The 14,695-nt window shown below is 36.2% G+C and overlaps 2 protein-coding genes across 6 annotated transcripts in view; one reads left to right on the top strand and one right to left on the bottom strand.

Annotated features, from left to right (window-relative positions):
* CATSPERE (catsper channel auxiliary subunit epsilon) overlaps positions 1 to 14,695 on the bottom strand; it is a 97,849-nt gene that overhangs the window by 32,131 nt on the left and 51,023 nt on the right. For all 5 annotated transcript variants that reach the window (XM_034428222.3, XM_087882999.1, XM_087883001.1 and 2 more), the window contains 2 exons: positions 1,770 to 2,241; positions 253 to 692 (listed from right to left, as the gene is read on the bottom strand). In XM_034428222.3, the coding sequence (XP_034284113.2) occupies positions 253 to 692; positions 1,770 to 2,241 (912 nt within the window). The remainder of the gene's footprint in view (positions 1 to 252; positions 693 to 1,769; positions 2,242 to 14,695) is intronic.
* LOC148116866 (uncharacterized) lies at positions 8,061 to 12,191 on the top strand. The gene has a single exon (XM_087892377.1). It carries the CDS (start codon positions 10,461 to 10,463, stop codon positions 11,700 to 11,702), a length of 1,242 nt encoding a protein of 413 aa, XP_087748503.1. The 5' UTR covers positions 8,061 to 10,460; the 3' UTR covers positions 11,703 to 12,191.

Here is a 14,695-nt window from a genome sequence, read left to right as displayed (position 1 = left end):
AGCGTTCCTTAATTTGTTTATATTTTTTTCTAAATTCTAATGTCTGGCTCTCTTTTTGGTTTACTGTATTTCTGATTGCATACTGTGATCTGCACAAAATTTTCTAATAAAGATAAACAGAAGAATGGAAGATGGGAATTTCAGAAAAAGATATAGGAAACACATAGGCCCCATTATTCAGTCTGGCTCATATACAGTAAGAACAGGAACAAAAAGTAGAAAATAATGACACTGTGTATAGAAAGCACTCACCTTATTTTTAGTGCAGATTCCACGAGCTATTTCATAATTGATAAAGTCTTTAGTCTTCAACAGTTCTGGCCTGTAAATTTCAACATCTACTGATAAACCCTTATTTTCTAAAAATACTATCTGACCCCAAAATGTCACTTTGTCTCCCATATCTACATAATGAATATTGAGACTCAAATTGTTTTCAAATGATATATATGGGCAAACGTCGTTCAATTTTGATGCAGCACTAAGCACTTCTAATTTCAATGGATATACTTGGCGGGTTATATTTGTGCCATTGATTGTCAGCAAAAACAGATCTCCAGAAGGATTACAATAAAATATAAACTTTTTAAGACTGTTTTCCCAAGCAGTAAGCTTTACAATATCTGTCACTTCAAATTTGAAGAAAAACATAGCATTATTTTCCAGCTTTACTATGGCATTTCCAATGTAATCTGGAAAAGAAAAAGAATACCATATTCAAATTGATTTGATTACCATATTAAGTACATTTCTAGAGAAATAAAATTATTTCATATAAAATATTAATGTCTTAATATTGTAATTTCAAATATATTCAAAATAGAATAAGCATTACTGAATATATGGGAATTTACTGTTCAGTAAACATTCATGATTTTGGCAAACATATAATGTCTTTTAGTCTATCTACAGCTTTTACTCCAAATAAATCTCACTATTCTTACTTATTTCAGTTCCCACTTTCTTTTTTAAAAAAACTCATGGTGACATATTTAATTCTTTTGATAAATCTTGGAGGCATACCAAGTTGACTAAAGTCCCATTGGCCACTTTATACACAATAATTTTCTCAGCTGACGATAGGGTCATTCACATATTTATTTTTAATATAAAGATAATTATTTTATTAGGTGATACTATCAGAATATAGTTCTCACTTGAATGCCAGATAGCCACAAAAAGATTGCTATCTGAAGCCAAACTCATAGTGTCCCTCTACTCTGACCAAAGTCTGATGCCATTCTGGAATAAATTTCTGTCTTTATCCTGTCTCATTTAATTATTCTGCCTACATCACTTTGCTAATTAAAAGACCAGATTTAGCATCCCCAGTGAATTCTAGGAGATTAAAGTCTCACAAAAGATCATGCCCATTCTCCTTCCCTTCTATCACAGTTGCCAAAACATCTGGAATTCTGGAAGCCAAATGTTAAATAGGGCCTTACATTCTTTGTCACCCAGCCAGATTTCAATCCAGTTCTCTTTACTCTTTCAGGAACAAGTCAGGAACAACCAATGGTTCCCTTCTTGGACCACCACCATACAGCTGCAGCAGTCCCTACTCACTCACAATCATCTTCTCATTAGGGCCATACAACTCTCTTATTGACTAAGTACTTCAAACAATCTTTTGTGACAACTGGACTTCACTTTTTACACAACTTAAAATTTTGTTATTAATCATTACATCTCTACAAAGTTTGAGATGTTGCTGTTTGAAGGGTGATCAGTTCCATTTTATATTTCTATTAAAACATAGAATACTTAACCAATAATAACTTGATGAATTACAGATCCTTTAGATACCGCTGAAAATTTGCTTTTTGTATCAGCTTCCTGAAGATAACCAAACTGTTTATGATCTTTGTAAGTATAGAAAATGGTATCATCATCCCACAACACCATGGATGTTAGTGCTGAAAGTATGACTTCCATATGTATGGTACCAACAGTGGGTAAATCTAGGATAAAGTCTTTCAAGATCCATTCAGCTGTATCTTCTTTATAGATAACCAGGTATAATATATTTTTGCTTATACAGCCAGTACATTCTATCAGTATTGCAATTGAAGCAACAAGTGAGTCATAGCAAGCAGATACTATTAATAGACTAACGGTACTTTGTAATTTTAGTTTTTCTCTTAATAGTCGTACATCTATCAATGGATGAAATTCATTCTCAGGATATCCAAGGAAAATTTCTGTTTGTGACCATAAAATTATTTCACTTAATTTTCTCTCCTGAAGGAAAACAAAATTATGAAAATAATGTTCCAAATTCTACAAATAACAATATGAAGATTACAATGTTTATAAAATATTCATTAAAATTAACAGTTAGTATCATGATTAGTATATTTGCAACTTATAAAAGGACAGTCAAAACCAGAGAAAAATAGTTTGTGCTTACTTATAATTGCTATACTTCTAACAGCCATAACGTAATTGTAATTTGACAAACATGATATAGTATATTGATATTTGGAACTGATAAGACTAGAGTTCAACCTCACTTAACTCAAACATTCATGACAATGAATTGCTATTCTAATAAGAAAAGGTATTTCCCTAATTGAGAAAATGTAGTCACATTATCTTAATTATAACAGATGTTTGTTTAGATTTTTGTTCTATGTATTTTTGGTTCTATATATCTGCATTTTGGTTCTATGTATCTTCTCTTTTATCTTCAATGTGCAGCTCTGTATTGCTATATAGATTAATTATTTCATACTAGAACAGGTACATCAAGCAACAAGAAAAGATTAATAAAAAGAAATCCATGTGTAATAGCATATAAACTCTTACATAAAATGAGAACCACAAATGTCAACCAAACAGACCAAGAGAAGAAAAACAATTTTATATTAGCATAATTGTAATTCTGCTTTTTTAAAAATGTACATTCACAAGTCTGGCCAGCTGCATATTCAGAAGTTAATCAAACTGAGATTTTAGTAGAACGTCATTTTTACAAATATGAATTATTTTGTAACTAATTTTCAATAGCTTCAGTTAATAACTTTTAATATTAGTAAATTTGAATTCCAGCTTCTCATGGAGGAACCATGGCCATCTTATAGTAAATTGTATATATATTGTGCATTGAATACAGGTACTAAAACAGATTCCTTGGCACACACAATCTCAATATTTGTCAAGATTTCAATATATTATTTTATTATTATTCACAGTAGTTATCAGACCACCCAAATCTATGCCATTACACTCTGGGCAGTATACCTACAGTAAGCATTTTCACTAGGGACCAAAAGTAATTCTTAAGTCATACACTAAATAACAATAATTCTCAAGAAGGACTAAATACTGAAATGTCTTACTGTATTCTAGCCATTGACCAAAGCTAGGTTAAGTGTCTAAACAAGTAGAAAACTAAATCTACAATTCCTGATCAGTAAATTATAACTTGCATAATGAAAACATTACAGGTTGCCCTTGCCATCTATTTAATATCCTGTACATTTGTTCCAATTTAGTACATTATGGTGTAATAAATGTAGGAGTGCTGCACATTCAGCCTAATCTCATTTACTCTATTCACTAGAATACATAGTAACTCTCTTGCATTTCTCTTCCATTAAATCTTTTCTGAGGTTCTATACGGGAGTATGCTTGATATGGAGACCTTTCCCTTGAAGACCTGAAAATTAAGATATTCATGAGAGATAAGGCTGAAGGCTGGCATAAGACAGTTGGCCTATATCATAAAGGGTTGATGTAACATTCTTGAAGTTCTTATGTGAAAAGATGCTGGAGGGAATGCAAGAGGCTCAAAGAAGCCAATGCTAGATCCCATGTCAGAAATCAGAGAATTGCCAGACTAGTGTATAAGAGTATGAGAGTATAAGCCTGCTTGGAGCAAATGAGATTGGACTTTGAAAAGATAAAAGACTTGGACTATGGGCATCAAGCCAGACAATATTACTTCACTGCTGTACTCCAGACACCTATCCACTTTTTGAACAATCCAAACTTCTTTGCACCTTCATCTCCTCAATTGCATCACAGCTTGTCAGGGAATTTGTCACTTGTCCAATACAAATGAAATTTTTCTTTCTTTCCTGTCTAACTTCTAATCATGTCACCTGCCTAAAGAAAAAAAAAAGGGGGGGGAAGAATGAGGGGCGTATAGAAGCAACTCACAACAACAACAAAAAAGAATCATCCATCCATCATCTCTTGCCTGCTTTAATACTTTAACTGCTATGCTTTTTTTTTTTGACTTGCCTCCCAAATTCCTCTCTTAAATCTCCATCTATGTCTATTTTTTGGATGTCCAATCTAGGTGTTCCCCCCACTTCCACCCTCTTCCACTGCCTAGTTCTAAAATTTCTATCCAGGCCACGGCCTCCATTTCAAACATATCTTCCAACTCTCTTAATATAACATTGTTTATAACATTCTTGGGACTTAAATATCTATATTCCTTATATATTTTTCTCTAAATGTCTCTCCCCCTTCATGGATTACTGCCTTGTCGTGATGAAGAGGCTTGTGTAACTCAATGAAGCTATGAGCTATGCCATGAAGGGCCACCCAACACGGACAGGTCATAGCAGAGAGCTCTGACAAAAAATGTGATCCACTGGAGAAGGAAATGGCAACCCACTCCAGTATCTTTGCCATGAAAACCCCATGGACAGTACCAAAAGGAAAAAAAGATATGATGCCGGAAGATAAGCCCCTCAGGTCAGAAAGTGTCCAATATGCTACTGGGGAAGAGCAGAGGGCTAGTACTAGTAGCGCTAGAAAGAGTGAAGCGAGTGGGCCAAAGCCAAAAGGACACTCAGCTGTGGATGCATCTGGTGGTGAAAGGAAAGTCCGATGCGGTAAAGATTTTTTCTCCATTGGAACCTGGAATGTAAAATCCATAAATCAAGGCAAGCTGGATGTGGTCAAACAAGAGATGACAAGACTGAGCATCGACATCTTAGGAATCAGTGAATTAAAATGGACAGGAATGGGTAAATTTAATTCAGATGACCATCAGATATACTACTGCTGGCAAGAATCCCTCAGAAGAAATGGAGCAGCCTTCATAATCAATAAAAGAATAAGAAAAGCAATACTGGGATACAATCTCCAAAATGACAGAATGATCTCAGTTCAAATCCAAGGCAAACCATTCAATATCACAGTAATCCAAGTCTATGCACCAACCACTGGTGCTGAAGAGGATGAAATTAACCAATTCTATGAAACCCTACAGCACCTTATAGAATTAACACCAAAAAATGATATCCTTATCAGCATGGGGGATTGGAATGCTAAAGCAGGAAGACAAAAGATAACAGGCAAGTTTGGCCTTGGAGTACTAAATGAAGCAGGGCACAGGCTGATAGAATTCTGTTAAGATAATACAATAGTCATAGCAAACACTCTTTTCCAACAACCCAAGAGACGACTCTATACATGGACATCATCAGATGGTCAACACAGAAATCAGATTCACTATGTGCTCTGCAGCCAAAGATGGAGAAGCTATATACAGTCAGTAAAAACAAGACCAGGAACTGATTGTGGCTCAGATCATGAGCTTCTCGTAGCAAAATTTAGACTTAAATTGAAGAAAGTAGGGAAAAGCACTAGGCTGCTCAGGTATGAACTAAATCATATCCCTGATTAATATACAGTAGAGGTGACAAATAGATTTAAGGAATTAGATCTGATAGACAGAATGCCTGAAGAACTATGGACGGAGGTTCGTAACATTGTACAAGAGGTAGCAACTAAAAACCAACCCAAAGAAATAGAAATGCAAGAAAGCAAAATTATTGTCTGAGGAAGCTTTGCAAATAGATGAGGAAAGAAGGGAAGTGAAAGGCAAGGGAGAAAGAGAAAGATACACCCAATTGAATGTAGAATTCCAGAGAATAGCTAGAAGAGATAAAAATACCTTCTTAAATGAACAGTGCAAAGAAACAGAAGAAAACAATAGAATAGGGAGGACCAGAGATCTCTTCAAGAAACTTGGAGATATGAAGGGAACGTTTCATGCAAACATGGGCATGATAAAGGACCAAAATGGCAGGGACTTAACAGAGGCAGAAGAGATTAAGAAGAGGTGGCAAAATTACACAGAAAAACTATACAAGAACGAGCTTAATGTCCCTGATAACCATGATGGGGTGGTCACTGACTTCGAGCCAGACATCCTAGAATGTGAAGTCAAATGGGCCTTAGGAAATCTAAGCAACAACAAAGCTAGTGGAGGTGACAGTATTCCAGCTGAGCTATTCAAAATCTTAACAGACAATGCAGTAAAAGTGCTACACTCAATTTGCCAGCAAATTTAGAAAACTCAACAGTGGCCACAGGACTGGAAAAGGTCAGTTTACATTCCAATTCCAAAGAAAGGCAATGCCAAAGAATGTTCAAACTATTGCACCATTGCACTCATATTATATGCTAGTAAAGTTATGCTCAAAATCCTACAAGCTAGGCTCCAGCAGTATGTGGATCGAGAACTACCAGAAGTACAGGCAGGATTTCAAAGAGGCAGAGGAACTAGAGATCAAATTGCCAATATACACTGGATCATGGAGAAAGCTAGGGAGTTCCAGAAAAACATCTACTTCTGCTTCATTGACTATGCTAAAACCTAGGTGCGTCTTCTGGTCAGGAGCGTCTTATGGAGTATAAAATACAGCATATTGTAATTAGGATTTTCCTGCTTATTTAGAATTGTCTGCATAATGCCAACCTAACATAAACTGGTTAAAGTAGATCTCATATGCTAATTATCTGGATATACCATTACTACAGAGATTACATAAATCGTAGACATTTTATTTTACTGCCTATGCATGTTAAGATTCATATGAGAAACATGTTTAACGTGAATAGCATGTTAATCCAAGAGCAGAGATAACTCCTTAACAATCTATGGTCTGTTGAGACGATGTCTTGTTGCAGCTTCTAATTCCTTTCCATAGAGAATGAACTCATATAATGTCTTCACAACATGTAAGATTTCACTGAAACAAAGCAAAGCTGCTTCACACAGACCTATTCATCACACATACAGTTACAGGTTCCCCCCCCCCCTCTGCTAAAGCATCAGTTTCTAGATGTTGCTGCTATCAGATGAACAAAAAGAAATTACGTATAGTTGCTCCCAAAATGACAGACCAGGGGTGAAATGCCCTTGGTTCACACCGGATCACCTGATCTGGTAGCGATTGTGGCGCAAGGCTCTGCCCACCCGCCCAGTTGTCATTATTTCCTGGTTTTAATCAGGAAGTAATGTGTTTTGTACCCTCTTCACATGCATGGGTACATGCCAGAACCGGTAGTTAAAAATGCTTTAAAAAGTAAAAAAAAAAATGTTCCGACATCACACAGCTGTGCCGCATGATCATCAGAGCCTTTTTTTTCTTTTTTTAAAGCATTTTTTACTACCTATTCGCCTGAGCTGGTAGTAAAAAAATGCTTTTAAAAGGTAAAAAAAAGACTCCGAGGATCACAGCTGTGGCGCATGATCATTGGAATCTTTTTTTTATGGGGGGTGGGATGGGGGGTCCATTTTTTCTCCCAGCAGGCTTCCCTGAAGCACTAGACGCAGCTTCAGAGGGTAATCCAGGTTTGGAAGGGACCTAGAAGTCATCTAGTCCAACCTGCTTCAGCAGGACAATCTTAGTGAGTTTCTGTCTTTTGATCCCACAGTCACATGGTTACATAGCCACGCCCACCCAGTCACATGACCCCCAAGCCACGCCCACAGAACCGGTAGGAAAGAAATTTAAATTTCACCACTGAGCCAGACTACTGTATTTAGCAGTCATATGTATTTAGTTGTATCTATTTCCCACCTTTCTGCTAAAGATAGCAAACATAGAATCATCTAATCTTATACAAACAACAAGCCTATGAGGTAAAATGGGCTGAAATAAAATAACTGACTCAAACTCAACCAATGAATTATTTGATCTGGTAGACATTTGAACCTGAGTCTCTCAGTCCTGGTCTAACACACTACTGTAGCAGGGTTCCCCAATCCCCAGGCCAATGACCAATACCTGACCATGGCCTGTTAGGGTCCGGGCCGCACATGCAATGGGTGAGTAAAGCTTCATCTGCACATGCACACAATCTAGGTTGCATGCAACCCCTCTGTCCCTGGTCCATGGAAAAATTGTCTTCCACAAAACTGTTCCACGATGCCAGAAAGTTTGGCGACCGCTGCATTATATAGTACAGTTACTGTATAATCACATAATTCTACTGTAGCTCAATATGCTTCTTAATTTAAAATGTCAATTAGATATCACATAAAGCTCAAAAGAAAGATATAATAAGAATATCAATATTATGCTCTTAATTTCTGGTATCCTGCAGAGAGAAATGTCTCAAAACACAGAAGTTTCTCTTTTGCTTAAATATATCTAAGTCTTCTCCAGATCTTTACAGTATTTAAAGTTCACACTTAAAGTAATACATTTTAAAGTTTATAGAGCTAGGTAATTTACACCTGACTGTCTTTCTACCTAGCTTGCTTGCCGGCTGTCACATAAGCATCACTTCAGGGGTGGGCTCTAAATTTTTTTACTGCCAGTTCTGTGGGCATGGCTTATTTTGTGGGCATGGTTTGATGGTCATGTGACAAACAATTCTTTAGGATTTAGTAGAGGTACTGGTCTACCAGACTTTTAACTGCTTGCAGAGTAGTACCAGTCTACCCATTTGTTTTTGGAGAGCACTGGTCTACCACCACACTGCCTTTTACCACTGATCAGCTGTAGGACGGCCCTCTGAAGCACCGCGGCAAGAGTTTAAACAGTTTTTTGCCGCTCTGCCACCACCGAGCACATCGAAAACCACTTTCAGGCAGCTTGGCCTCAATTGCCAATCTACCACCACTGAGCGATTTACAAGGAGCGGATTAGTTCTAGCCAATCAGTTGGGAGGCTTCTTGGCTTCTCAATTTAAAGCTAAGGTGTCTTGGTTTTTTTTCCTCTTCTTTGTGAAGTGAGCCCTGATTTTTTCCTTCTAGCCGATCAGCTGGGACTCGGGAGGCAGCGAGTAGATTGGGGCCGGGGCCAGGCAGAGGTGATATTTACCGGTTCTCCGACTATTCAAAATTTCCACTACTGGTTCGCAAGAACCGGGGAGAACCGGTAGCAACCCACCACTGCATCACTTCTTCTATATTCATTTCTTGGCCCAATAATTCACTTTGCAAGAATAAACTATTTACAGCTAAAAAAGGGTGGGTTTTATTGCCACAGCAGGCAGCTAAGTGAGACAGTAGGTGAGACAGGGAAAGGAGGGCACCTGAAGCAGGAAATCAACTTCAAACAATGGTTCCTAGGGATAGCCTTATATATTTCAAAGCATGTTTAAAATCTGAAAAAGGCAAATCTAGACAGAGGACAGCAATAAAGAGTGCAGAGAAGAGCAACAAGGATGATTAGGAGGCTGGAGGCTAAAACATATAAAGGATGGTTGCAGGAATTGGGTATGTCTAGTCTAGTAAAAAAAAAAAAGACTAGGGGGAGACATGATAGCAGCGTTCCAATATTTGAAGGGCTGTCACAAAGATAAGGGTATCAAACTATTTTCCAAAGCACCTAAAGGCAAGGCAAGAAAAATGGATGGAAACTAATCAAGAAGAGAAGCAACCTAGAAGTAAAGATTAGTAAGAACAATCAACCAGTGGAATGGCTTGCCTTCAGAAGTTGTGAGTGCCCGATTACTGGAGGCTTTTAAAAAGAGACTGGAAAGTCATTTGTCTCAAATGGTATAGGGCAGGGGTCCTCAAACTTTTTGAACAGGGGGGACTTCTGGTGGCACCACAGGTGCTGGCAGACAATCCTTTCGGATTGTCAGCCCTGCGATCTCGTAAAATCCGCCAAGATAGCGCAAATCAGCTGTCTAGCAGTTTGGAAACCTTCCCCTAGGGAGAAGAGGGGAAGGCAAGCAGCTGGACGAAGGTAGAGCTCCCTAAAAGCCCTAGGAATAATTCTGGGGCTTGAAGGGTGAGAGCTCTCTGGTAGCCCGACAGAGCTCCGGATCCGGGACTTTTCTGCTTCCAAGCAGAACAAGACGCCGCGACCACCCCTGCAATCAACATTCAGTTTTAAATTAATCCCAAAGCAGGCAGAACAAAAACAGGAGTCCTAGTAACTGCAAGTACTGAACTTTAACTCTGTATCCATATTTCTTCCTTCTAAGATCATTTTTAAAAAAAGGAAAGGAAAAATGGCGCCTGAACTGTAACAGGGCGTGGAAAAGTGAAAGTTATAGTGAAAGTGATTGTTAACATCGTTAGCACTCTTAAGGCTGTTCAAGATTATTGGATTCTATATTAAAGAAAGAAAGATTTAAAGTGGAAAGATTGCAGTATGGACTTTAAATAAATTACAATATTTACAAAAGATTTAAAAACAATTGGACTTATTGATTTGGTTGCTGCAAGAAGTATAAATTGAAAGTTAAAAATGGCTTCTAAGCAAACAAAACCCGGCTCTTTTAAAAGTGCTGGAGGATCACCAGCACAACCATCTAAACTACAATCTTTGTCTACTCCAAATCCACAAATATTGACTTTGGAAGCTCTACAAGAGTCTTTACAGGAGGCCTTTAAGCAGCAAACCTCTGTTTTAGAGGGAAAAATTAAGGGAGTGTCTGATGAGATGGCTGAAATTAAGGAGGTTATCCAAACTTGGAATAAGAAAATAAGAGAAGATATGGTAATGGCATTTCAGGGTCTGGCAAAACACATTGAATTGTTGGATGAAAGGGTAGAAGAAATTAATCAGTCTAATATGAACTTGGAAAATAAAATGGATGAAGTTCAGATCAAGATGGATAGGGTAGACGATGAAGTGGTGATGTTACAATATAGAGCGATGGAGTTTGCCCTGAAAGTAAGAGATTTGAGAGAGCACAATCAAGAGAATTTGAGAGAGATCTTTGCAGAGGCTTTTGCAAAGATAACTGGAGAGCAAGAAGCAGATCTTTCATTGCAAATTGACAAAATATATCACGTTAATTCCTGGTTTGCCAGACAGAAACAATTGCCAAGAGATATTGTGATTTATTTTACAACAAGGAGGATCCGAAATGAAATTTTACAAGCCTTCTATAAAAATAAACTCCAACTGGCAGGACAAGAGGTTTTAGTACTGAAAGAAATTCCTCCAAAAATGTTGAGAAGCAGAAAAGAGTTTGCTTTTTTGGTGGATGAACTTAGAAATCGACAGATCCAGTTTAGATGGGATGTTCCAGCTGGACTAGTGGTGAATTACTTGGGAGAAAAGTATCGTCTTAACACAATTTGGAAGGCAAAAGATTTTTATACTAATGTATTAAAGACTGGATGCCCATCATCTCCGGAAATGAGGAGAAGAAAAGAAGAGCTGGCAATACAGGGACAGAAGGAAGGTAAACAGCCACAAGCTGAAGGAGAGATTTCGCTTATTGAAGAAGATTTATTGCAACTTTTTGGTACTCTTCAACCTTTGGAATTAGTAGAAAAAAGAGAAGAACCAAAAGATCAAAGACAGACCCGAGCTGCAGCCAAACGAAGAGAACAAGATCTAAAGATACAGCAAACCCAAATGAAAGTTCAAGAAACTACAAAAATAGAAGCAGTGGGAGGAGCAAGGCTGAAGAGAAAGGTGCAGGAGGATTTCCAGCTGGTGCTCCAGAAGCTTCAAGGTGCCAAGAATGGCAATTAAATTTTTGACCTGGAATTAAATTCACCACAAAAGAGGCAGAAAATATTTCACTATTTGAAACGGTTTAAAAATGATGTAATTTGTCTACAAGAAACACATATTAGAGTGACAGATCAAAAATATTTGATAAATTCAAGATTGGGAACACATTTTGTTGCATCTGCTCCAGAGAAGAAAAACGGTATAGTTATATACCTAAAGACAGATTTGACAGCCAAACTAATTGAAGCAGATGTTCAAGGAAGATACATCACAATTCAACTTTTAATAGAAGGAAAGAAAACACTCTTAATTGGAGTATATGTACCCAATCAACAGCAAGAAAAATTTTATAAACTTTTGCACACCAAAATAATACAATGGGATTACAAATCGTGTATATTAATGGGTGATTGGAATAGAGTATTGGATACTCAAAAGGACAAAAAAAGATGATTTCAAAATACCCAAAATCGTGCTAAATACCCAAAATACTGCCTAAATCTTTTTTTGATATGATGGATGATATGGAGCTGAGAGATATCTGGCGAGAACAAAATGTTGAAGAAAAGGACTTTACTTTTTTTTCTGATAGACATCAATCTTTTTTCAGGATTGATTTTATATCAATCACTAATGAATTTTTTTCTAGGGTGTATAAGAGGAAGATATGTTCAAGAACTTTAACTGATCATAGCCCGGTGTGGATGGAATTGGAGCAGGAAAAGGAAGCTAGAAGGTCTTGGAGGATAAATGAAAATTTGTTTACATATGAGGAAAATGTGAAAGAATGTAAAAAACAAATGAAAGAATTTTTTGTTATGAATATGCACAAGGGTACACCTATGGAAATGGTTTGGGATGCAAGTAAAGCATATATGAGAGAAATTTTAATACATTTGAATAATAAATATAGACGTAGACAAGAAAAGAAACGGAGGGATTTAGAAGAGGAAATAAAAAAGAAAGAGCAGGCACTTATATTGAATCCAACAGATAAGAAAATAAAGGAAACAATAAATTTGTTGCGAGGGCAGTTTAATATGCTGATGACAGACCAAGTGGCAACTAATTTACAATATGCTAAACATAATACTTTCTGTAATGCGAATAAACCAGGTAGATGGTTAGCTTATTTGTTAAGGAAAAAACAAAAGCTACGTACTATAGAAAAAATAGAATACAAAGGTAAAGGGGTATATCAACAAAATATGATTAAAAAAGCTTCTTTAGAATTTTATACAAAGTTATATGCTAGTGACACAATTCAAGGTAAAGATATAGATAGATATTTACAGGAGAAGAATATGCCTGTAGTTACACCAGAGCAAAGGGAAGGATTGAACCAACCAATAACTTTGGAGGAAATTATTTTAGCAATTAAACAATTAAAAGGGGGTAAAGCTCCAGGCACAGATGGACTGACAGCTGTTTATTATAAAAATTTGCAGTTAGAAATGGTGGAACTGCTTACGGAACTATTTAGCAAAATTCAAGCTGGAGGAGATGTACCGCCATCCTGGAGAACAGTTTTTATTTCATTGATCCCAAAGGAGGATCAAGATCATAGGCAACCCAAAAATTATAGGCCAATATCGCTTTTAAATACTGATTATAAGATTTTTGCTAAAATATTAGCAAATAGGCTAATGATAATTATGCAACAAATGATTCATAATGATCAATCTGGATTTATAAGTGGAAGACAAATGAAATGTAATGTAAGACAAATTGTAAACTTATTGGAATATTTGGAAAGAAACAACCAAGTCCCTGCAGCGCTTATTTTTTTGGATGCGGAGAAGGCATTTGATCGATTGAATTGGCAATTTTTATTGAAAATAATAGAAACGATGCAGTTTGGAGAGTATTTTACACAATCTATTAGGGCAATATACCAGAGACACAAATAATAATTAATGGTGGTTTAACAGAAACTTTTAAAATTGAAAAAGGAACAAGACAGGGATGTCCTTTGTCACCATTATTGTTTATTTTAACTCTGGAACTTTTATTGAATAAAATACGAGGGTCAAATAAAATAAAAGGAATTAAAATTAGACATCATGATTATAGATTAAGAGCATTCGCAGATGACTTGGTTGTTACTTTAACTCAACCAGTACAATCAGTTATAGGTTTAGTGGACATAATTAGCCAATATGGACAAGTGTCTGGATTCAAAATAAACAATCAAAAAACAAAGATAATAACTAAAAATATGACGGTAAAGCAAAAAGAAGAACTAGAAAGATTAACGGGATTTGAAATAGTAAAAAAGGTTAAATATTTAGGGGTATATATTACAGCTTCAAATGTGAAATTATATAAAAATAATTATGAATTGTTATGGCAAAAAATACAGAAAGAAAATTGGGGAAAATTACAATTATCTTTGTTGGGAAGAATAGCAGCAATAAAAATGAATGTTTTACCCAGGTTTTTATTTTTGTTCCAAATGATACCAATACTCAAGAAAGATGTAAATTTGAGGGAATGGCAGAAGGGTATGAATAATTTTGTTTGGGCAGGGAGAAGACCGAGAATAAAGTTAAAAATAATGCAAGATATACATGAAAGAGGAGGTCTTAAAATGCCTAATTTAAGATTATACTATGAAGCAGCTGTCCTATCAATAATCAGTGACTGGATTAATTCAACAGAAGAAAGAATATTGAATATTGAAGGATATGATTTGTTATATGGTTGGCATGCTTATTTATTATATGATAAGAAGGTGGATAAGACCTTTAAAAGCCATATACTAAGGAATGCCTTGTTACGAGTTTGGAAAAAGTATCAATATAAGTTAAATTATAAGATACCTATATGGGCAATACTCAGACATGCGATAGAGAATATAAGTGTAGAACAAAAGCAAGAGATGATTACCTATAAAGAGCTTCTTGAAATGAAAGGGGGTAGATTGTAGTTAAAGTCCTTAAATGTATTAAAAAAAGAAAGGATAATTCAAACTTGGTTTCAGTATGGACAGCTACAAGCTAGATGGAAAG

This window comes from Pantherophis guttatus, chromosome 1, assembly GCF_059756535.1.
Source record: "Pantherophis guttatus breed Tessera chromosome 1, ASM5975653v1, whole genome shotgun sequence".
Taxonomy (NCBI): domain Eukaryota; kingdom Metazoa; phylum Chordata; class Lepidosauria; order Squamata; family Colubridae; genus Pantherophis; species Pantherophis guttatus.
This window is presented reverse-complemented; position numbering and strand designations above follow the sequence as displayed.

Bases quoted from the DNA above. Each gene is read 5' to 3' on its own strand.
- LOC148116866 (XM_087892377.1), top strand. From the start codon at position 10,461: ATGGCTTCTAAGCAAACAAAACCCGGCTCTTTTAAAAGTGCTGGAGGA.